General features: G+C 44.3%; 2 protein-coding genes across 2 annotated transcripts in view; one reads left to right on the forward strand and one right to left on the reverse strand.

The window, feature by feature from the left end:
• CCDC191 (coiled-coil domain containing 191) overlaps positions 1–23,176 on the reverse strand; it is a 62,199-nt gene that overhangs the window by 28,906 nt on the left and 10,117 nt on the right. Inside the window, exons 2-7 of the mRNA XM_029577729.1 lie at positions 20,769–20,807; positions 14,891–15,032; positions 13,907–14,053; positions 12,631–12,809; positions 12,262–12,485; positions 4,197–4,335 (exon numbers count right to left, since the gene is read on the reverse strand). Coding sequence (XP_029433589.1) covers positions 4,197–4,335; positions 12,262–12,485; positions 12,631–12,809; positions 13,907–14,053; positions 14,891–15,032; positions 20,769–20,807 — 870 coding nt within the window. The remainder of the gene's footprint in view (positions 1–4,196; positions 4,336–12,261; positions 12,486–12,630; positions 12,810–13,906; positions 14,054–14,890; positions 15,033–20,768; positions 20,808–23,176) is intronic.
• The window catches only part of QTRT2 (queuine tRNA-ribosyltransferase accessory subunit 2), a 55,513-nt gene that overhangs the window by 6,601 nt on the left and 25,736 nt on the right, over positions 1–23,176 (forward strand). The gene's annotated exons all lie outside the window — the stretch shown is intronic.

Here is a 23,176-nt window from a genome sequence, read left to right on the forward strand (position 1 = left end):
AGTTCTGGCAAACTGCATGAATGGACTTTCATAAGAAAAGCAAGATTTCTACATGCAATGGGGTAAAACCAGGACTGCCTAAGCCTGGTCCTTCTGCCCTGCAGACATCTGATACTGCTGATACAAAGTGACTTGATGAAGGACACACAGAAAGTAGAATCTTGACCTGATGACTCCGGAGTTCTTCCGAAACCTAGTCCAATGCACTTACCTGTAGGAGGAGAACTTTCACTGTCTTTTACAGGGATATCATCTCTTGCAATACATGGCTCTATAAATTGTATTTTCCTTTGTCATAAATGCATCAGAAAATAAGTAAAATATATTAGTCACCTAAACAGAGGTGATGAAGTCTGGCATTTATGGTTTTATTTTGTCAGAACACATAGAAAATATTTTGTTTCAAGGATCTGTTTTATAATAGAAAGTCTTCCAGGTCTTATTATACTTCCCATGTAGCTACAGTAACCTGCTCTCTGACTCTGATGCACAACTCATCAGGGTTAGAGAGCTGTAAAACACCACCAATAAATACCACCAACATGAACCAACCAGTTCTATCAGAAACACCATGCCAAAATTCGGGCAGTTTACCTGTTCCCCGCTGTAAAAGCGCACATACATATACACTGAAAAAAATACAATGCTTTCTGTATACTTACAATGTATAGGTCTTTGAGTCAAAGCATTCAGTTTTAGCAGGGGTTAAGCAGTTAGAAACAAGTTGGCAGAAAGAGACCAAACAGCCTAGCTGGCCTGCTCATCTACCCAAATAATCTAGCTTTACAATCCTCATAGAACCCCTGTGTTTATCCCATGCTTTCTTGAATTCAGTCTGTCTGTCTCACCACCTCCACTGGGAGTCTGTTCAATGCATCTATACCCTCTCTGTAAAGAAATATTTCCTCCTGAATCTATCCCATGGCCCCTCGTTCTAGAGCCTCCTTTCCATTGAAAGAGGATCCCCTTGGGTGCCTGGAAACCTTTAAGATATTTAAACATGTCTATCATCACCCCAATCTCGCCTTTCCTCTAGGGTACACCTTTACATTTTTAAAGTCTGTTCCCATAGGCTTTAGAATGAAAACTATTGACCATTTTAGTAGCCATACGCTGGACAGGCTCCAACCAATTTATATGCTTTTAAAGGTGCCGTCTCCAGAATTGTGCATAGTATTCCAAATAGGGTGTCATCACGGACCTATAAAGAGGCAATATCATCTCCTTTTTTTTCTGCTGATTAGTCCTCTCCCTATGCAACCAAGCATCTTTCTGGCTTTTATTGTTGCTGTATCCTTATGATCATCAGATACAATCACCCCCAGATCCTGTCTTTTTGTGCTTAAAAGAATTTCACCCCCAATATTTCATTTTAGAGTTCTTTCAGAACCCTGGGGTGTATACCATCCAGTCCAGGAGAGTTGCTACTCTATCCATTTCTTCTGTCTCTTATAGATGTCTGAACATTACACCAATATAAATAGATGTTTCATTTTCTCTTGCCAAATGTAACCTACAGTGCTTACTCCTTACCTCTTAAGCCCTGCAATTCCATTGCTTAAATATTTTTTATATATAGTGCCATGCTTCCTCCATTCCTTCTTACCCAGTCCATCCTGAATAGATTGTAGCCTGACAACTATTTCCCAGTCATGGTTTTCTGTATACCACGTCTCCATGGTAGCTACTATATCTAAATCTGCTTCTTCCATGACTGACTCTAGGTCTGGTCTTTATTTCCCATACTATAAGCATTAGTGGACATATCTTTGTGGATGTTGCATTTTTCCCATTTTTATGCATGTTTTTAATGCTTTACTTACCTATTATATATAGGTGAGTTAACGTTGCCTTAATGCTTATGTACAGCCTCTTTCCCAACGGAATGCAAAATGATTTACATCATAAAATACAATAAATTAAACAATATACAAAATAACATAATACAGCCTCTAACACCATCCCTAACCTCACTAGCGGGCCGATACAGTACAGTGCTCTCAGACGCTCCAACGGAGTGCACTGTTAACCTGCCACTGGATGCACGTTTTCCCTTACCACTTATTCAGTAAGGGGCGGAAAATGTGCGTCCAATCCGCCGAACCTAATAGCGCCCGCAACATGCAAACGCATGTTGATGGCCCTATTAGGTATTCGCGCGCGATTCAGTAAGTAAAATGTGCAGCCAAGCCACACATTTTACTTTCAGAAATTAGCGTCTACCCAAAGGTAGGCGGTAATTTCTTCGGGCCCCAGGAAAGTGCACAGAAAAGCAGTACAAACTGCTTTTCTGTGCACCCTCTGACTTAATATCATGGCGATATTAAGTCGGAGGTCCCGAAGGGTGAAAAAAGGAAAAAAAAAATTTTGAAGTTGGCCTGTGGCTGTCGGGTTGAAAACCGGACGCTCAATTTTGCCGGCGCCCGGTTTCCGAGCCTGTGGCTGTCAGCGGGCTTGAGAACCGACACCGGCAAAATTGAGCGTCGGCTGTCAAACCCGCTGGCAGCCGCCGCTCCGGGCCAAAAGGAGGCGCTAGGGACGCGCTAGTTTCCCTAGCGCCTCCTTTTACCCGTTTCTACTGCCGCGCCCCATTTAAATAGAGAGTCGCGCGCACAGGCCAGTGGGCGAAAGCCCGCTCTCCCGCGGACTTTACTGAATCGGCCCGTAGGTGAGTTCTAGGCTACATTACATGATGAAAAAAATATAAAACAATCCCTCTCAACCTCTACAAAACCCCATAACATCATATACTGGCTGCAACCAACCTACTAACTCCCAGTCGAGCCCAAAGGAGTAACCCCTTCAGGTCTGCCTCTTTGGAGCAACTTGGCTTAAGAGTCATTTAAGACATCAGTAGGGGAGGAGAGATGGGGGCAGGGACACCAGCAACAAGCAGCTACTCTGTCTCAGTCTGAGCATCAAGTAGGGCAGCCATTTAGATAGAAGCACATTTTTTTCCAGAAAGAGATCCGGTCAATAAGGGGCTAGCCACACTCCTAGTCCTCATGTACAACTGAACAATGTAACATTTAGACGTGTCCTTGTTATAGGCTTGGGTTGGGATTGATGCTTGCTAGGGGACAGATAAGCCATCGAGTTACTTAATATTTTATATTCCATAGTAGTGGACCCTGCATTGACAACTGCTGAACTAACTCCAAAGCTAATGAAGAAACCTTCAGACATTTTAGTGGACACAGACCAAAGAAAGAGGGCCTAGTGCTAAGAAAACCCGTTCAGTGAATTCCCCCTTCCATCTCTGAACAAAGACCTTTTATTCTGATTTGCATTAAATTTCAAATTGATTCTTCAAGTATAGAATAGCTTCTTACCATTCCACGATTAATCAAACTCTGAGGCATTAATCTGGAATCAGGCAGACGAGTCAGGAATAAGAATGTAATGTGGAAATGAAGCTTTCCTTACTTCCTGACAAATGAAGATCTCCTGCAGCTAATCAGATGCGTCAGAGGGAATGATTTTCTTTGGCTGGCAAAGCGTGCGGCTGCATCCCTTCAACCCTCTCACACAGACACTTCATCTGATAAAGAAGCGGCAGGCTCATCAAACTTTCTACCCTCCGTTCCCTCACTGTGCGTGTTTGGCGCCATCAGAATTTGGGATGAGGATAGAAACGTCCACAAGTGCCCCATTTATTTTCCTGAGGTCAGCAGAAACAAGGACATGAGTTTTACATTTGCTATGGAAATGCATTAAGCTATAGCAGCGCCTGTTTAATTGAATGCCTGCAGGAGGAGATTGATTTGTGGAAAAGACAAATATAGGAACAGAGTCTACGCCATGAAACCTGTTGAAAAGAGAAATTCAATCTAGTTTTCTCAAAGAGTAACTAGGCTAAAATGATTCCCTAAAGATGTAGAGTGGAGCATCATATGACATTATGAGGTGAAAAAAAACTTTTGTTCTTTTGCTTCAGACACCACAAGCTCCCTACCCCAGCCAAGTCAATCAGGCGGCACGGCATGAGCTGAAGTCACAAGCAGGGAAAATAAAGCCCAGCAGAACAATCCTTTTTCCTTGATCAGTTTCTACGGTGATAATAAACAGATTCCAACTGAAAACGTAGCAGCAGTGTCTTGGGACTCCTAAGCTAGTGGACAGAAATCCTGATTTGCATCGGACACTTCTGGTTACCCGAGAGTTTGTCCGATTAACCCATGCAAGTAATCGCTCACCTTGGTGTTCTCACTCTGAATCCGGGCCAGTTGTTCCTTTTGCATTTCTCTTTTCTTTGTGACTGGTTTGCACTGTGCGGCATGCACCTGACCTGCTGCTGAAGGCTTCTGCACATCTAACTCTTGTCTCTTCCTTTCTCTGAAAAAAAGCAAAGAAAACTGGAAAGACTTTCCTCTACATGATAGGAAAACATTTGTAGCTACTGAGTAAGCTGTCATATAATTCTTGGGCATATTGTCCAATGTTTCTGAATTTCATGCACATGCTAGGTCGTAGTGTGCCGAACCTCTCCAGATACTCTGAAGGTTTTCCCATGGGTCACATGTAAATGGCAAGGATTCACTCTACTGACACTCCTGGACTCTCTGCTTATTCAGGGATCTCCCTTCAGCTGCACGGAATCTCTAATGCGTCCCACATGAGCTGCAAGGACTCGTATGGCTGACACATGATATAAGGCTCCAGAAGAGTTTATACCACAAAATACGACTAGATACCTTCTACCCGAGTTCATTAGTAATACACAGGAATAGAGAAAATGATGGCAGATAAGGATTACAGAGCCGATCTAGTCTGCCCAATTCTGATGCTGTACTACAGAGCCTGCCCCATTTCAGGCTGTACCTTTGCAGCCAGAGATCCTCTATGCTTATCCCAGGCCTTCTTGAATTTTGGTCTCCAACACCTCTAACCGGGGGCTGGTTCCTCTGGGGTCTACCCTTATTGATCCTCATTTGTTCCAAAACTCCCTTTCCACCGGAGAACATTTGCTTCTTGTGCATACCTTTGAGATATTTGAATGTCTCTATCAAATCCCCCATTCTCCCGCCTCCTTTTCTAGGTCAAGTCTCATTTTAGTATGCGTTTGATATTACAAAATATATCTCAAACCCTTTGCAGAAGGGATGTGTGTGGCTAAGCCAAGAACTGGAGTGTTACCTGTATGTACCCAGATCAGTCCCGACTCCTGGGCTTTGCTTCCCTTCCAGCAGATGGAGACAGAGAAAGTTTCGCTGACACTGGCATATATCCTGGTGTGCCACCTGCAGTCCCTCAGTATTTCTCTGTCTCCAGCAGATGGTGGCGGTGTAAAAACTGCAGTCTGTAGATTAGTTTAAAAAGAAAAAAGAAATTTAGTTTTTAATCTTGGTCAAGAAGAGATCCTCCCAGAAGGTTGCCAGGTCCCAGTACGGCCATCCCTTCTGGTTGTAAGCAGGGGGTTGGAAACCCTTTTAGCTCAGTCTTTTTCGTCGCTGGGGGGGGAGGGGGAGGACTGGTGGTGCCAGCTCCCTCCTCCCCCCCTCAGGATGATGCCCGGAGCCTGCTGTCCAGCTTCAGGAAAGTGCTTTCTTTAAAGTTTGAAGGTAAAAAAAACCCAAACAAAAACAAACACAAAGCAGCAGCTTCTTTTTATTTTTGTGGCGCATTAGACATACGGCAGGGCAGTTCTTAGGTGGCCCGGTAGGGGATCAGCTTTCCTTTCCTGCATCCTCGCAGCGGCGATAGAGTCGCAGGTGAGCATCCCAGCAGGCAGCCGGGCTCGGCATGTGGAAAAAGTGTGTGCCTCGCACAAAACGGCTTTTGTTCCCACTGCCTCTCTGGGGGAAGAGGGCAGCTTGGGAACACCAGCAAGAGCATCGAACAGGCATCAGATAACCACAGGATCTGCAGAGGATGCCTATTCAGCTGCTGGCTCCTTCCTGGTTCATGCAGGAATGGAGGCTATTTTAGCTTCCTGTGCAGCAGCAGCTGAAAATACGAAAGGAAAGGAGAGGAGAGGGAGCCCTCTTCCCACCGCTGTCCCCAGCTGATAGGAGACCCACAGAGGCCCGGGGACCCTGGGAACCTCTGAGGAGGATGAGGACCTCCTGGGGCAGGATCCCGACGATCCAATAGGGATGTTCTCCGGATTTTGTGCTATTTCTCCACAAAGCATTACCTTGCCAGGAAAGCTGCGGGATGCTGCCTTTCCAGGTTTGAGGACCCACAGGATCTGCGTCCTACCAAGCAGCCCAAAATGGTGCGGGCGAGTGAGTCAACCAGGGTTTGGTGAGTCCTGAGTCAGGCTACGCATTCGGAGGACGTAAACAAGCTCTTGAGAGAGTCGGCTGTTGGGGAGCCTCTGCCGGAGTATCCTCCAGGGGTAGATTCTTCTCCGGACCAGCAGAATCCTGATGAGGGGCGGGGCCAAGCTCCAGCTGTGGAAGGTGATGATCCTAAGGTGGTTTGTTTCTTTCACAGGGAAGAATTGTGGCCCCTGATTCCATTTGTCCTTGAGAAGCTGGGAATCAAGGAATCAAGAGAAGAATCTGGTCATGAAGAGGTGGACCCAGTCAGGGAGGGCTTGAGAGGTCCAGTGAAGGCTTTCCTGTTTCATAAGTTGGTAAAGAAGCTGGTGCTCCGGGAGTGGGAGATACCAGACCCCAGTTTGAAGGTCGGCAGAGCTATGGGTTATATCCGTTACTGGAGGTGACATTGGATTTGTTACGGCTGCCAAAGGTGGATGCCTTGGTGTCGGCTGTCTTGAAGAAGACAACTATTCCTATGGCTGGTTCTGCTGTGCTTAAGGATATGCAAGACAAAGTTGGAGGTCCATCTCAAAAAGATTTTTGAGGTGTCTGCTCTGGGCATTCGGTCGGTGATGTGCAGCAGTTTTATGATTAAGAACATAAGAAATTGCCATACTGGGTCAGACGAAGGGTCCATCAAGCCCAGCATCTTGTTTCCAGCAGTGGCCAAACCAGGCTACAAGAATCTGGCAAGTACCCAAACACTAAGAAGATCCCATGCTACTGATGCAATTAATAGCAGTGGCTATTCCCTAAGTAAAATTGATTAATAGCCATTAATGGACTTCTCCTCCAAGAACTTATCCAAACCTTTTTTAAACCCAGCTACATTAACTGCACTAACCACCTCCTCTGGCAACAAATTCCAGAGCTTTATTGTGCGTTGAGTGAAAAAGAATTTTCTTAGATTAGTTTTAAATGTGCTACTTGCTAACTTCATGGAGTGCCCCCTAGTCCTTCCATTATCCGAAAGGGTAAATAACAGATTTACATTTACCCATTCTAGACTTCTCATGATTTTAAAGACTTCTATCATATTCCCCCTCAGCAGTCTCTTCTCCAAGCTGAACAGCCCTAATCTCTTTAGCCTTTCCTCATAGGGGAACTGTTCCATCCCCTTTATCATTTTGGTTGCCCTTCTCTGTACCTTCTCCAGTGCAACTATATCTTTTTTGTGATGCGGTGATCAGAACTGTACACAGTACTCAAGGTGCGGTCTCACCATGGAGCGATACAGAGGCATTGTCATTTTCCATTTTATTCACAATTTCCTTCCTAATAATTCCTAACATTCTGTTTGCTCTTTTGACTGCTGCAGCACACTGAGTTTACGATTTCAATGTATTATCCACTATGATGTCTAGATCTTTTTCCTGGGTGGTAGCTCCTAATATGGAACTTATCGTGTAACTTCAGCATGGGTTATTTTTCCCTATTATGCAACACCTTGCACTTGTCCACATTAAATTTCATCTGCCATTAGAATGCCCAATCTGCCAGTCTCGTAAGGACCTCCTGCAATTTATCACAATCTGTTTGTGACTTAACTATTATGAATAATTTTGTATCATCTGCAAATTTGATAACCTCACTCCTTTTTATTCCTTTCCAGATCATTTATAAATATATTGAAAAGCACCGGTCCAAGTACAGATCCCTGAGGCACTCCAATGTTTACCCTTTTCCACTGAGAATATTGACCATTTAATCCTACTTTCTGTTTCCTGTCTTTTAACCAGGCTAGTTTACGCTGGATTCAGCAGTTACAGTCTGATAAGGCAATGTCAGAGTCAGGGGCCAAGCAGGCCGAGCAGCTGGAAGCTGTGGTGGCCTATGGAGCAGATGCGTTATATGATCTCATCCGAACATCCTCCAGGACAGCCTTGGCCAGACGGCTCCTTTGGTTGTGAAATTGGTTGGTCTAAGTCTTAAAGGAACTCATGAAACATCTGGGCGAGAATGAAGGACTTAAGTTGCCGAAGCATAAACCGAAGGGCGGCAAAGATTCCTTCTCCTCACAGCCTCACTTTCAGGTAACTCGGCGGTTTAGGCAGAATCGGGCTATGGGAAGAGCCCAGAGACAAGGCACAACTTCTGGAACCAGTTCTTTCGAGGACGAAAGCCAAACAGAGTTGGTTCCTGCCAGGGGGCATCAGGATCCAAGTCCACCCAATGAATCGAAGCCGGTCCACTCCTCGGTGCCAGCCATAGCGGGTCAGTTGACTCTCTTCTTCGAGGAGTGAGCCACAATCATGTCAGACCAATGGGACCTAAGTGTGATAAGACATGGTTATGCTTTAGAATTTGCTTGTCCACTAAAGGACTTGTTCATGGCATCTCCTTGCACCTACACAAGCAAAAGGTGAGTGGTTCAGGAGAGCATAAATCATTTGCAGATGCTGGGAGCTATTGTTCCCATTCCCGTAGGGGAATAGGGAATTGGAAGGTACTCCATTTATTTTGTGGTCCCAAAGAAGGAAGGAACCTTCCACCTGATCTTGGATCTGAAGAAGGTGAATGTGGCTCTCAAAGTTCCTCATTTTCAGATAGAGACCCTATGTTCAGTGATTGCAGTGGTGTGCAAAGGAGAGTTTTTGACCTCTCTAGATTTATCCGAAGCATACTGGCACATAGCAATCCAGCCAGATCATCAAAGATTTCTGAGGTTCATGAATCTAGGGTCACATTTTCAATTTTGCGCCCTGCTTTTCAGATTGATGACAGCCCAGAGAACCTTCATCAAGGGGATGGTTGTGGTGGTGACAGCTCTTAGGAAGGAGTGTATCCTAGTCCACCCATATCTGGATGATTGGCTTATTCAAGCAAAGTCAGAGGTCTTTTGTAGTCAGGCAGTGGCAATGGTTCTACATTGTTTAAGTTCCCTGGGTTGGGTTGTAAATCTGTCAAAAAAAGTCAGTTAACCCCATCTCAGGTATTGGAGTTCCTGGGGCATGTTTCTTTCTAAGGCATGGATCAACAAGCTGCAGAGGTAGGTTCAAAGCTTGTTGGACGTTGCGGTTCCCAGGGTGTGGGATTACCTGCAGGTTTTTGGTTCCATGGCTTCCACGTTGGAATTGGTTCCTTGGGTGTTGGCTCATAAGGCCGCTGCAGAACGTGTTGCTTTCCTGATGGGATCCGTTGCCTCTTATGGAAGCAGCTAGGTCAAGTCTCTCATGGTGGCTTGGTCGTGACCACTTAGGTTGAGGTGTAGCCTTGGAGGTTCCAAACTGGACAGCCTCTCCAGCTGGGGGGCTGTGTGCTAGTCTCAGTCAGCGCAGGGCTAGTGGTTGCTGGAGGAGACAGAGTAGAGACGAGAGCAGTGCACCTTGCATTGCATGCTTTTCTGCCTCTTTTACAGGGCAGGCTGGTAAGAATTTTATCAGCCAATGCAACCACAGTGGCTTACATCAACCGACAGTGAGGTACCAAGAATCGGGCGGTGGATCAGGAGATCCAGAGTTAATACACAGCTTCTCACATTGTCTATCCAGGCTATGTGCAAGCAGAATTTCTCAATCATCAACAGCTGGATCTCGGGGAGTGTGAGTTATCTGAGGAAGCGATGCTGCTTATCCATTGCAAGTGGGGCATCCCCTGCTTAGATTTGATGGCAACTCAAAGGAATGCCAAGGTTCCATGCTTCTTCAGTCGCAGGAGGGAATGCAGAGCAGAAGGAGTTGATGTCTTTGTACTCCCATGGCCGCAAGGGATTCTCCTGTACATGTTTCCGCCATGGCCACTAGTAGGCAAAAGTATTGCGGCAAATAGAGATTCACCCATGAGAGGTGATTCTAGTGACAACGGAGTGGTCTTGGCGGCCCTGATTTGCGGATTTGATCAATCTTGTGGTGGATGGGCCACTGTATCTGGTTCATCTTCCCAACCTTCTGTGTCAAGGTCCCATATTTTCAGATCAGGTGGCTCGCTTCTGTCTCGTGGCTTGGCTTTTTAAGAGGAAGCATCTGAGATGCAAAAGATATCCCTAGATTGTCATTTCCACTATGTTACAAGCTAGGAAGACTTCAACATCCTTAGCCTATGTAAGGGTGTGGAACGTTTTTGAGTCCTGGTGCGTGAAATGGGGGGGGGGGGGGGGGGTGTCGATCCTACTTGAGCGTTGGTGGTATACATTTTGACCTTCTTGCAACAAGGGTTGCTGAAGGGTTTGGCCTTCAATTCCCTCAGGGTACAGGTGGCAGCTTTGGGCTGCCTTAGAGGCAAGGTGCAGGGGGCAGCCTTAGCGGCACATGCTGATGTGGTGCATTTTCTCCAGTGATCGAAACATTTGTGGCCCCTGGTGTGGAAGTTGTGTAGCCCCTGGAACCTTAACTTGGTTCTCATGGGATTGTGTATGGCTCCGTTTGAACTGCTTTGAAGGGCAAATTTGAAGAATCTTTATTTATTTAAAACTTTTTTATACCGATATTAGTAGCTACATCATATTGGTTTACAGCAAAACTAAAGAATGGAAATTACATTAATCGGGGATCAGGGATGGGATAACATAGGAGCAGAGGAGAAGCAAGGGAATAAAAGGTAAGAACAAGCCCATCGGGCTTCTTGAAGAAACATGGAAGCCGGTAAACAAATGTTACAATGAAGAATAAAATAAAATACAATAATAGTACATAACTTTATACAAGGGTTCAGGTTAGGTGCTTAATGCAGCAGTGTAAGCAGGTAGAAGAGTTATTGAGGGTAAACTTGTTTGAAGAGCCAGGTCTTTAGGTTAGCTCTGAATTTAGTAGTGCATGGCTCAAGCCTTAAAGGTTGTTTTCTTGGTGGCAATTTGTTCCGCTAGGAGAATTTCGGAGCTACAGACTCTTTCATGCAGGGATCCTTTTCTGAGGATTACGGATAATGGAGTCTCTTTGCGTACAGTTCCTTCTTTTCTTCCAAAGGTGGTATCGTCTTTTCATTTGAATCAACTGGTAGAAACTACTGGCTTTTCCAACTCTGGATGCAACTTCACATCATGCGAGGGAGTTGAGACTTTTGCATGTAAAAAGGGTCTTACTGCGATATCTTGAGGTCACTAATAGCTTTTGGCTATCAGATCATCTTTTTGTACTATGGAAGGGACATAAGGGCGCAAAGAAGGGACATAAGGCTTCAAAATCCACCATAGCATGGTGGCTAAAAAAGGCAATATGTTCAGCTTACATGTATCAAGGTCGCACTGTCCCTGAGGGTTTGAAAGCTCACTCTACTCGATCGCAGGTGGCATCCTGGGCTGAATGTCAGCAAGCGTCGCCTCAAGAGATTTGTAGGGTGGCTACTTGGAAGTCGTTGCACGCTAGACGTTATTGTTTGGATGTCCAGGCTCCAGATGCCAGAGGCTTTGGGGAAAGTGTGCTTCGAGCGGGACTCTCGCAGTCCCACCCTGTTTAGGGAAGCTTGAGTACATCCCAGAAGTCTGGATTGGTTCTTACCTGCTAATTTTCATTCCTGTAGTACCACAGATCAGGCCAGAGTCCCACCCATTAGAATAAAGTGGATTGGAGAGTACGTTCAATCTGTTGTAAATAGAGTGAAGAAGGGCACAGGTTTTCCTGTGGTTTTTCCACATATTTCTGCTTGTTTGGGGGAATGTATTACTTGGGATGTGTTTGTTTAGTTTCAGTGGTATCTTGGCTTGGGTACAGGTCAATACTGAGGGACTGCAGGTGGCATACCAGGTTACATGCCAGTGTCAGCGAAACTTTCTCTGTCTCCATCTGCTGGAAGGGAGGCAAAACCCAGGAGTCTGGACTGATCTGTGGTACTACAGGAACAAAAATTAGCAGGTAAGAACCAAATTTCCTTTCTTGTTTGGCTCCAGATCAGAAGGACCGGGCAGATCCAGACCTGGCATACATGAACTTGTTATTATGTTATTACGAAAAGCCAAATCGCAAGTTCCTACAAGCTAGGGAAGAAAACTAGGCCAAGCTTAGCCTGCCCTTCATAGCCTAGAGTCATCCGATAGCACCATTCACCTACTGCTATGACTCACGTTTTCCATGCCTCCTCCATGATCCGCTTCCTTTCTGACATTTCCTTTCGGAGTTTCACCATCTCCCTTTGGATATCTTCCTCCTCTTTTCTGGCCTTAAGCACTTTCCTCTTGCTCTCCTCCTGAACCAGCAGCTGGGCCTCTGACAGCAGTGATTTTTTCAGCGCCCGCTCTTGTTTCTGATGCTCCAGCTCCTTCTGGCGCCTTATGCGATTCTCTTTTACCTGTGTGATAGGATAGAAGGCCAGATTGTTATTCCTGGGCAGGGGGAGGGGTTCTGACTCCCTTGTTCATAAGCTTCCACCTGCTCTTGACAAACTGTTCTAAAGCCTACCAACCAATCAAATGCAACTGAAAATCAGTGTCCACCTGCTGATGTCGCAGCTCCATTGCAAGTCGAGGATCTTTCCGTTTCTTCTTCTCTCTGTCATCACCAGCCCTAAAGTCTTCCAGTATCCCAGAATCTATCACTTCCTTTTGCAGCAGCTGCTGCATGAAATCTTGAACTGTGCTGCTTTCCACTTCCTGTTCCAGGTAACCATACAAGTCTGAAAAAGCAGAATCCAGGACAGACCTCTCAACCCACTGAGTTTCAAATGAGGGACAGTTTGGGGACTTTCTGCTCTTTCCGAAGGTGATGCCACTGACATCAGTGGAGATGAACAAATGTTCAGGATTCACCTCACCATTAGAGCTGTGCCAAAATAGATTACATTATACATTATACAAAATTCCCCTCATCCCATTATCACAAAACAGAGAAACGTGAAAGGTTTACCTTATTTCCTACCCACCGGAATAAAGTAGACCCCCTAGATTTCTGCAAACTTCTCTATCAATAAAGACAGGCTTTTGGACATGTAGAACGTAAAAAAAAAAAAAAAGTTCTCTTACAATCTGGTCAATACAGTATTTAGATTAGTACCTCTCGCTTCACAGGGCTTAGGATGCAGACTCTGCACCAGTTTAGTAACTCTCCTTTTGACTGCCTCTATTCTATTGATATCCTTCTGGAGATGCAGCCTCCATAACTGGACCCAGTATATCAGATGAGGTTTCAACAGTGATTTCTACAAAATTATTACTCTCTTTCTGCTGCTTATGCATCCACCTATGCCCCCAGCATTCTGCGGGCTCTGCCTTGCCACAAGATGTGGTAACCTTAAAGTCACTGTACATGGGCATCCCTACCTCCCTCTCCTCTTTGCTGGTCATCTGTACCTCACCCACCACTCCTATTGTGCAAGGTTCACTTGGTTTATGCACCTCAAATGTCCAACTCATGCATTTTATTTTTCATTACATCATAGTAGCCACATTTGTCACTATTTTTTTTTTTTTAGCTCTTTTAGATTTCTCCTTATTTTATGACTCTCACGACTGTCATTCCAGTTGCTTCAGAAGCTTCCATTTCCTAGCCTGGCTTCTGATTAATGATCAAAGGTTGCCTGCTACTTCTTGAAGACCAATTCATTCTACAACTGGAATTGCACTTTTAACCAGCCTAGGCCGTTCTTTGAAAAACGGTCCATGGGAAGACTATTCCCTTTCTCATCTTCATCCTTCTGCTCCTTGCAGGTTTTTTTTTTTGCTTTGAATAAGGGGCACTACTGCTTTAAAAAAAAAAATATTGCTCTGTCTTTACCATCAAACCTGTTGTATTTCAGAAACCCTGCCGGGACCTCCTCTGGTAAGCTCTGTTCTTCCATGAACTTTCCCATACCATCTTCGTCATCGCTTGCAAGTTCCAGTCTCAGCTTGGAGTTCATCCAATCTCGTAGCAGATCCTGCGCTAAAGGTATTAACAAGCATGTGAAATGAACATAAATAAGTTCAGAAGTGCCGGAAATATCCTTCATATGTTCAATCACTACTTCCAGCCTATTTCCATTCATGTTACAGCTGCTGAAGCTGCTTGGCCTTCTGAAGAAATCAGCATTGCCATCACAGGCCTAACCTCTCTCCATAATAATACACTCCAGGCATGTCACTGGCGCACTTCTAAAAGTCAGTGCATCCAGCATGTACTGCTTGCTTCTGGAAGGAACTAGCAAGGGAACTGTCAAGATTAGGTGAAGCCGTTAGTCATTTGCTGTTAGAAGCATTAAAAAACCCACAGTCCTTGCAGATGAACTATCTAGGCTGGATGGAGTAAGGTTGTCCAAGCCAGCCATGCCCAATTATGTTTTGCCCTGACCACTGCTAATTAATACTTCCTTCCTCTTTTGCAGTTACTCTCACCATCTCCTTTCATTCTGCAGACACTGAGCTAATTTTAGAACTAGATGGGGTTGTTCCCGTTCCTGCCATCATTTAAAAGCTCCCAAGAGGGGAATCTGGCATGAATGACAGAAGGAGGTGGTTTAACCTCCTGCTGAAATGCATTAGAGGAAAGAAAAAGCCAATTTTGTGGGCCAAGAAAAATGTGATGATTTGGGAGCGTTTTGTAAGTCCACTACTGTCCAGCTATATGATTGTCATCAAGCTCTTGTCTGAAACCCCACTCCGGTGCGTTCTCTAGTACCCAGAGAACGTCGTGATGGAAAGGTATGAAAATGGGAGCAGCCCAGAGGCTCTTGGCAAGCAGGGGCTCTCCTGAGATAAAACAGAACAGGATGCAGTTTCTCACCTTCCCCATAAGCATCATCATGTTCCTGCAGCTGACTGGTTGTTTCCAGATTCATGACGGGACCCACGGGCCTTCTGTGGCCATCTGTCTTCTTGATGGAAAACACTTCCGAAACAGCAAACTCGGAGGCCTGTTCCACCCTCTCCAAAGAAAATCAGAATATCCTAAAACTACATTGTGAACATTTTATTCACAGTCCAGAAGAATTTTCTGATGTTATTGCAGCATTGTGACTGGGCCCTCCTGCCTCTAAGAGACCACCTTGATCCATCCCATTATGTGATGCTCCTATGCCTGTTGCTCTCCCCCTGGAAACACTGATGTACCATACTCTGTAAAGCTCTGGGGCTAGAGACAGATAAAAATAGTAAATGGGATAGCTGAAAAGGGCAAGGCCTGAAGTGGCTGCCAGCTGTTACAGTAATGGGGGCCATTACAGTAACAGATTTCGGGCATGCTGGGGACAGATATGGAGGGCAGTGGTAGGAAAAGGGTTAGGAGGTTAGGTAGAAGACATAGAGAAGGGCACGTTGGAGTTGAACTGCATATGGGAATTTATATGGGCATCTACCTGGCATGGATGAATCTGGACTGAGTGGGCCATTTTGGTGCATCTGCTGTCATTTACTGTATTACTATGGGATACCAGTGTACTGGCTTAGTAGCACAGTGAATTAAAGGAGTGAGGGATAATTATCTAAACTCTAGCTTAGATTGGCCAAGCAGGATCCACAGCCATTCAAACTAACCAATCGAGATCAGATATACTGAAAATCTTTGTATAAGTGCATCACTATTATTTAGCAATACCACCCATGGAAGGAAACATCTTTTTCAGAATAAAGTCATTTATTCCATATATTTGGAGACTTTTCATATGTATATTTATTTATTTATTTAGCATTTTTCTATACCGACCTTCATGGTTAAATACCATATCAGATCGGTTTACATCGAACGGGGAATAGAGAACTGTAACAAACGGAACAGCAATTTATAATCAGAAGGAGAACAAAGTTACATTAAACAAGGACTATAAACTTGGAAGCTTTACAGCTGGAAAATAAAGGCCCGAGTAGGGCAATAACTTAAACACAAGAAGTCATAATGTGAAATGTTTCAATATGTGAAACAAGATGACATTTATGGTTTCAGATTTAATGAGGTGTCCTACAAGATATCACACCATGTGGATGATGTCTTAATCTACCTGATAAATGCCAATAAATCAGCTCCAACGTTTTTGGATGTCTTGGGAATATGGGGGGGGGGGGGGGGGGGGAAATACTGTTGCCTTCCAACCATCCTCAAGCAGCCTCTCCAAGAGCAGCTCCTAAAGGCAAGAATCCTCTTAATACCCAGCAAGGATTTAGAGGGCCACAAGCAGGGCACTGGAAATCTCAAGGAAACCAAGTTATTGAATCTGATTTTCCCTGAGCCTCACTCATGCTGCGGGCTTCATCAGAGCTCTGCCTCAACCTCATGCATGCTGCAACTTCCCACACTGCACAGCCCGGCAAGGCACTTCGTCTGCAGTTTCTTCTAACAGTCCACAAAGGAAATTTAGTTCTTCAGAACAGTTATTTGTATTCCCTCTGAGCATTTGCTACTACACAGCATTTATGTTAGTGCCACTGGCACTAACGGGCCGCAGGCGCTGTGCCTTAACCGGAGGTCCGCTTGCTTGGGTCTCCCCAGCGGGCCGCTGCTATCGCTCCCCGGGCCATCCTGCACGCACGAGGCACTTGGACGCCACCGGCCCAGACTCCTTCGGGCCTCTCCGGCTATTTAAGGAGGCTTCCCTGGAGATTCTATGACTTGGCAACGAATCTACTTCACTTCTGGTGAAGTCCTTCCTGCTTCGGTAGTATCCTGTGTCCTGTTCCTGCCTTCTGCGCCTTCTTCCTATTCCAGCTCCCATCCTTGGTTCCTGCAGACGGATTTTCTGGCTTCGACCTGGTTTTCGGCGACCCTCTGGCTTCTGACTCTGGACTGGCTATCGGCGATCCTTGGGCTTCTGATCTTGGACTGACCTTGGACGATTCTTTATGCTGGTGGTGCAGTAGTGCTGGTATTAGATATTTCATCTGCCTCATGCTAGACTGTTTAAAGCTATTGTGCTTGGGAAGGAATGTTTAACACTGGTTTTAATTTTTTTTTGTCAGGCCAGGTATAGCATGTACAGGTGGGGAGGGAATTCTCTAACTGGCGAGTTTTGAATGCAGGGATTCTTGCTTTCCCCCCTCCCTTGTCCTGTTTAATGTTTATTTCACCCCTACTGGGAGAGTGATTAAAGTTTGGTGCATCCTATACAATTAAGGATGACGACCTTCAACTTTTCTTGCCTTTGAAACCTAGCAGGGGGCAATGCAGACCATGGATCATTGCCTTACTGCAGTTGGGGATTGGCTGCAGTTAACAAGCTGTCAGGGTCATAAGAATATAAGAAATTGCCATTCTGGGTCAGACCAAGGGTCCATCAAGCCCAGCATCCTGTTTCCAACAGAGGCCAAACCAGGCCACAAGAACCTGGCAATTACCCAAATACTAAGAAGATCCCATGCTACTGATGCAATAGCAGTGGCTATTCCTTAAGTAAACTTGATTAATAGCCGTTAATGGACGTCTCCTCCAAGAGCTTATCCAAACCTTTTTTGAACCCAGCTACACTAACTGCACTAACCACATCCTCTGGCAACAAATTCCAGAGCTTTATTGTGCGTTGAGTGAAAAAGAATTTTCTCCGATTAGTCTTCAATGTGCTACTTGCTAACTTCATGGAATGCCCCCTAGTCCTCCTATTATTCGAAAGTGTAAATAACCGAGTTACATCTACTCGTACAAGACCTCTCATGATCTTAAAGACCTCTATCATATCCCCCCTCAGCCATCTCTTCTCCAAGCTGAACAGCCCTAACCTCTTCAGCCTTTCCTCATAGGGGAACTGTTCCATCCCCTTTATCATTTTGGTTGCCCTTCTCTGTACCTTCTCCATCGCAACTATATCTTTTTTGAGATGCGGCGACCAGAATTGTACACATGGTGAGGTCTCACCATGGAGCGATATAAAGGCATTATGACATTTTCTGTTTTATTATCCATTCCCTTCCTAATAATTCCTAACATTCTGTTTTCTTTTTTGACTGCTGCAGCACACTGAGCCGACGATTTTAAAGTATTATCCACTATGATGCCTAGATCTTTTTCCTGGGTGGTAGCTCCTAATATGGAACCTAACATCGTGTAACTACAGCAAGGGTTTTTTTCCCCTATATGCAACACCTTGCACTTGTCCACATTAAATTTAATCTGCCATTTGGATGCCCAATCTTCCAATCTTGCAAGGTCCTCCTGTAATGTATCACAGTCCGCTTGTGATTTAACTACTCTGAATAATTTTGTATCATCCGCAAATTTGATAACCTCACTCGTCGTATTCCTTTCCAGATCATTTATATATATATTGAAAAGCACCACCAATGAGGCTTGAACCGGCTATCTGAGCACACAGGAGCTGGGAAGCTGCAGAGAAGTGTCAGGAAAAGGTTGGGGGCTATTTACCCTTTCGTTGCAAGGTAGTTAGATACGCCCTTGGAAGGTCCCATTGGTTCAGAACAGTATGTGCCCTGACTAGCGACAGTATTTAAGGAGAGCAACAGATGTAAACGTTTGCTGGTACAACAGGCTCCTAGGATACGTCCTCCAGAACCTCTGCTCAGCTGACCTAGTTCTTGTGCTTCATCCAGCTCTGCGGTTCCACTCCAGTATTGCAGATGAGTTGCAGGCCTAAACACCTCCCAAGCTAGGTCTAATGTTATCAGACCTGGCTCAACCTTCATTAAGCCTTCCAACCTATTCAAAAGGTATGCCTTTTTCTAACATATCATTCGCTAGCAACCAGATGTACTCAGACACAAGCTTGCCCTAAATTAGAAAAAGCTGAGTTACTGTTGATTAGTTTACTTTTTTCAGTCTGAGATGGCAGAATGAGTGAGATCACTCTTACTGTGAGCAAGGGATCTAGAGGTGAAGCTAGATGGAAAGCTAAATATGAAATTACAGGCTGCTGCTCAGACTGCTTTCTTTAAACTGAGGATGGGATGGAGTTTCAGGACAGTTATGCAATCATAGCTGACCCTGGGATGGATTATTATAACACTGTATACATAGGCCTAAGTAATTTCTTGGTCTGTGATTTGGCTTCATTATCATGGGCTGCAATTATAGAGATTGGATTTCCCCGGCTTTGGAAAAGCTTCATTGGCTTCCTATGGCTTGGAGGATTAAATTGAGGGTAATCATTTTGGAATTTAAAGCTTTGAGATGGGGGGACAAATGTCTGTGTCCCTTATGAGCCAGTATGGACCTTGTTATCTTCAGAAAGGCTCAAGCTTTGTGGTCTATCATGCTAGGAGTTGCATCTTATCAGGACTGGCAATAGGTGTCTTTATTTATAGCAGGGATGGCCAATGCCAGTCCTCGAGAACCACAAACAGGCCTGGTTTTCAGGATAGTCACAGTAAAAATGCATGAGATAGATCTGCATACAATGGAAGCAGTGCATGCAAATCTAGCTCATGTATATTCATTGTAGAATATCCTGAAAACTAGGCCTGTTTGTGGCTCTCAAGGACTGGAGTTGGCCACTCTGAATTATGTTGCCCACAACATGGAATGCATTATTTCTTGAAATCTGCTAGGAGCCCAATATCTTGTCTTTTGTGAAAATGGTAAAAACTATTTTAAGTAGGCCTAATGTGAGGTGGGTTTGTTGGCCTATTCCAGTGCTGTTTAATCATTGATAGAGTGGCTTATTCTTGGATTCTGTCTGGATGTTTTATGTTACAGGTGTAGCAGACTTGTTTACTGTATGTGCTATGGATTTCTGTGGTTTATTTTTACCTTGATAAACTTGTTAAAATCCTGCGTTAACAAAATCATAAGCCATGGTTACTTCAAATTAAACATACTCAAAAGATTAAAACCCCTCCTATTCCCTAAAGACTTTAGAACTGTCCTACAGGCACTTGTCTTATCAAGATTAGACTATTGTAACTCACTGTTCTTAGGCCTTCCCGCAAACATAACAAGACCATTGCAACTTCTGCAGAACTCTGCAGCTCGACTCTTGACAGGTACTAGAAGATCCGAACATATCACCCCAATATTAAAAGAACTTCATTGGCTGCCGGGCAAATACAGGGCCCAGCATAAAATCTTATCACTAATGCACAAAACCCACTACAATGAAAAAATTGAATGGCTAACCTCTTCACTTCACTTCCACACCCCCTCAAGAACCACCAGATCAACCGGAACAGGGATGCTACCAATTCCTTCCCCCAAAATTGCCCACCTAAATAACGTAAGAGAAAGATCTCTCTCTATTGCTGGACCCCTTCTATGGAACTCCATCCCGCAGGAATTACGACTAGAAGCTGACATCAAATTATTTAAAAAGGGGATTAAAACTTGGCTTTTTAAACAAGCCTATACAAGAGCTGTTAGCATAATTATCTTACACTTCTGATTTAATACCAAGGTAATGTATATTTTTATTATACTATCTCTCCTAACTATACTATCTCTCTAAGTGTTTAAATTTTGATTATTTAGCATACTATTTATTTGCTATGTTAATTATGTTATGAAATAATGTATTTACTTCTTTCTTCTTTGGAAATGCAAATAATTTAAAATAATTGCTAACCACTGTAAACCGATTTGATATGCTTGCATGAAAAGTCGGTATATAAAAATTATTAAAAAATAAAATAAATGAAATAATTTGTACTGTTATAATTTTATATTTGAGTTCTAAGTACACAAGCCTCATTCATAGCATGACATATATTAGAAAAACATAAAAATGTCATACCTTGATCCAATGCTCCACATTGTCATAATCCAAGCCGGGCTATAAAGCACAAATTGAATAAAACATCTGTTAGTGCATCATCCCTGAGTGTGTGGTGTGGCAGATTTCATAATTCTGTTGCACCAGTGCCATTCCAACCATGAAATCTACCTGCCTCCAAGTCACATCTCCACTCTTCAGGGGTACCAGGTCTCCCATGTTCTCTATCTGCCAAGTATTGCAGAGAGATCAATTAGTCTCTCAAAAATTATAACCTCTTACTAGCACGCAGAAAAGATCCTACAGACTTGGGATGCTTCTGCCAGCTTGGGTACTAAAATTTGAAAAGGACTCTCTAATCTGTGGTGAAGCAATAAGGAAAGGGCCTATGAAATGGTGTGCAAGCGAAAAATGATTCTTTGCATGTAACTGTAAAAATGCTTTAATGTCGTCATGGACTAACATGGCAGCTGACTGATGTCTGTTTGGCCAGAGACGGTCTGTTGCATCATTGCATTGTAATTGCAAAATTGTAAAAGCAAATAAATGTAAGAAATGCTTCCTGGCTGCTTAATAGTTGCTCAAAGGCTTTTTATATGATGCTGCTGAGCCACACGGGGGCAATTTTCGGTAGTGCCGGCAACCCCAGCTCAGTTATACCTGGCTAAGATAAAGCTAAGTTTCATGCACAATCTAGCCAGCTAGTTTGAGGCGGAGGGCTAGCCTTGCAAACTTTAAGGGGGGGGGGGGGGGGTGTAACGCAGCAGGCTTAGGGCTACGAAAGTAGCCAAACTGAATGCAGAAGTTGCGGCTTTCCCACACGTGCGTTTCTACCGGGACTCCTATGCAAACAAGTCAGGTAGAAAACTCATGTGCAGAAGTTTCCAGTGGACAACTTTGCACAAAAGGTTAATGACACCTTAATGAGGTATTATCTTTTTCTTGCAAACCTGCCTGCAAGGGCCTTTTCGTGTGTATTTTAGTGATGTGAACAACATTGTTAATGTGCTGCTTTGTTTTGAGTTTGCACTGAAGTAGCTCATTAACTAATTTTGCATAAAATTTTGCAAGGGTAAAATTACACATTTACATGCGACACCAAAAAATTGAACAAAGTCTGCTTTGCGCGTAAAAAGGGGAAATGATGCTCCTAGGTGCAGTTAATGCGCACAAGTTACCATTTGTACACCCAAAGCGGACTTTGTGAAGTTTGCCACTCTTTAGTACATCGGCCCATTAGTTTGCAAAGCTATAATCCTCCCCCTCGCCAGACATGAAACTCACTGTCCTTTCCATATCCGTCTCTCCTCCTAGGGGGAGAGGGGTGGGAAAGGCATTGCTGGGCTGTGGAGAGGGGATGGATCACATTTACAATCAGGTTTGAGGTAGATCAGGAAGTGACATCAGGGTCGGGGGGAAATCAGTTGCACCAGCTTGAAGAATGTGATATTTTCTGGATGCTTCCTTGCAGCCTAGTGATAGCTGAAAAAGTTATTATAAAGTCAATTTTCAAAGTGTTTAGGCGCTTAAATTTAGGAGTCTAAATGGATGCCTACAGGGACTGGAGTTAGGGCAGGTTACTAGGTGATACACTTAAAACTAATAAGAGAAAATATTTTTTTACTCAATGCATAATTAAGCTCTGGAATTTGTTGCCAGAGGGTGTGGTGAAAGCTATTAGTGTAGTTGCATTTAAAAAAAAGTTTGGACAAGTTCCTGGAGGATAAATCCATAAACCATTATTAAAGGAAAATTAGTATCCTTACCTGATAATTTTCGTTCCTGTAGTACCATGGATCAGTCCAGACTCCTGGGTTTGGCCCCCCCTCTAGCAGATGGAGACAGAAGTTTACCAAACAAACTCTGCCGCATATAGGTTGGTGCCACCTACAGTCTGGCAGTATTACTTAATGTCAAAGCAGAACGGATTATAAAAACCACAACTAACTATATACAGTAACCGAACAACCAGAAAAATTGGCTCATGGAACCCCCAGCTGGGATCAGCACCCATGGGCTGCCAAACAACAAAATCGATCTGCAATAAATGAGACAGAAATACAATAGCGGGGACTCTCCAAACTGATAAGACCCCAAAACAGGGCGGGACTCTGGACTGATCCGTGGTACTACAGGAACGAAAATTATCAGATAAGGATACTAATTTTCCTTTCCCTGTACGTACCCGGATCAGTCCAGACTCCTGGGACGTACCAGAGCGTTATCTACTTGGGATGGGATCCTGAGAGGCCCGCACGCAGTACCCCAGATCCGAATATCCCTGGCCCAGATGCCTGAACATCCAAACGGTAATGTTTAGCAAAGGTGTGAAGCGACTTCTACGTAGCTGCCCTACATATTTCCTCGGGTGACACCTGATGACTTTCCGCCCAGGAAGCAGCCTGAGATAGAGTAGAGTGCGCCCGAAG

The sequence above is a fragment of the Rhinatrema bivittatum genome, chromosome 15 (genome assembly GCF_901001135.1).
Source record: "Rhinatrema bivittatum chromosome 15, aRhiBiv1.1, whole genome shotgun sequence".
NCBI lineage: Eukaryota > Metazoa > Chordata > Amphibia > Gymnophiona > Rhinatrematidae > Rhinatrema > Rhinatrema bivittatum.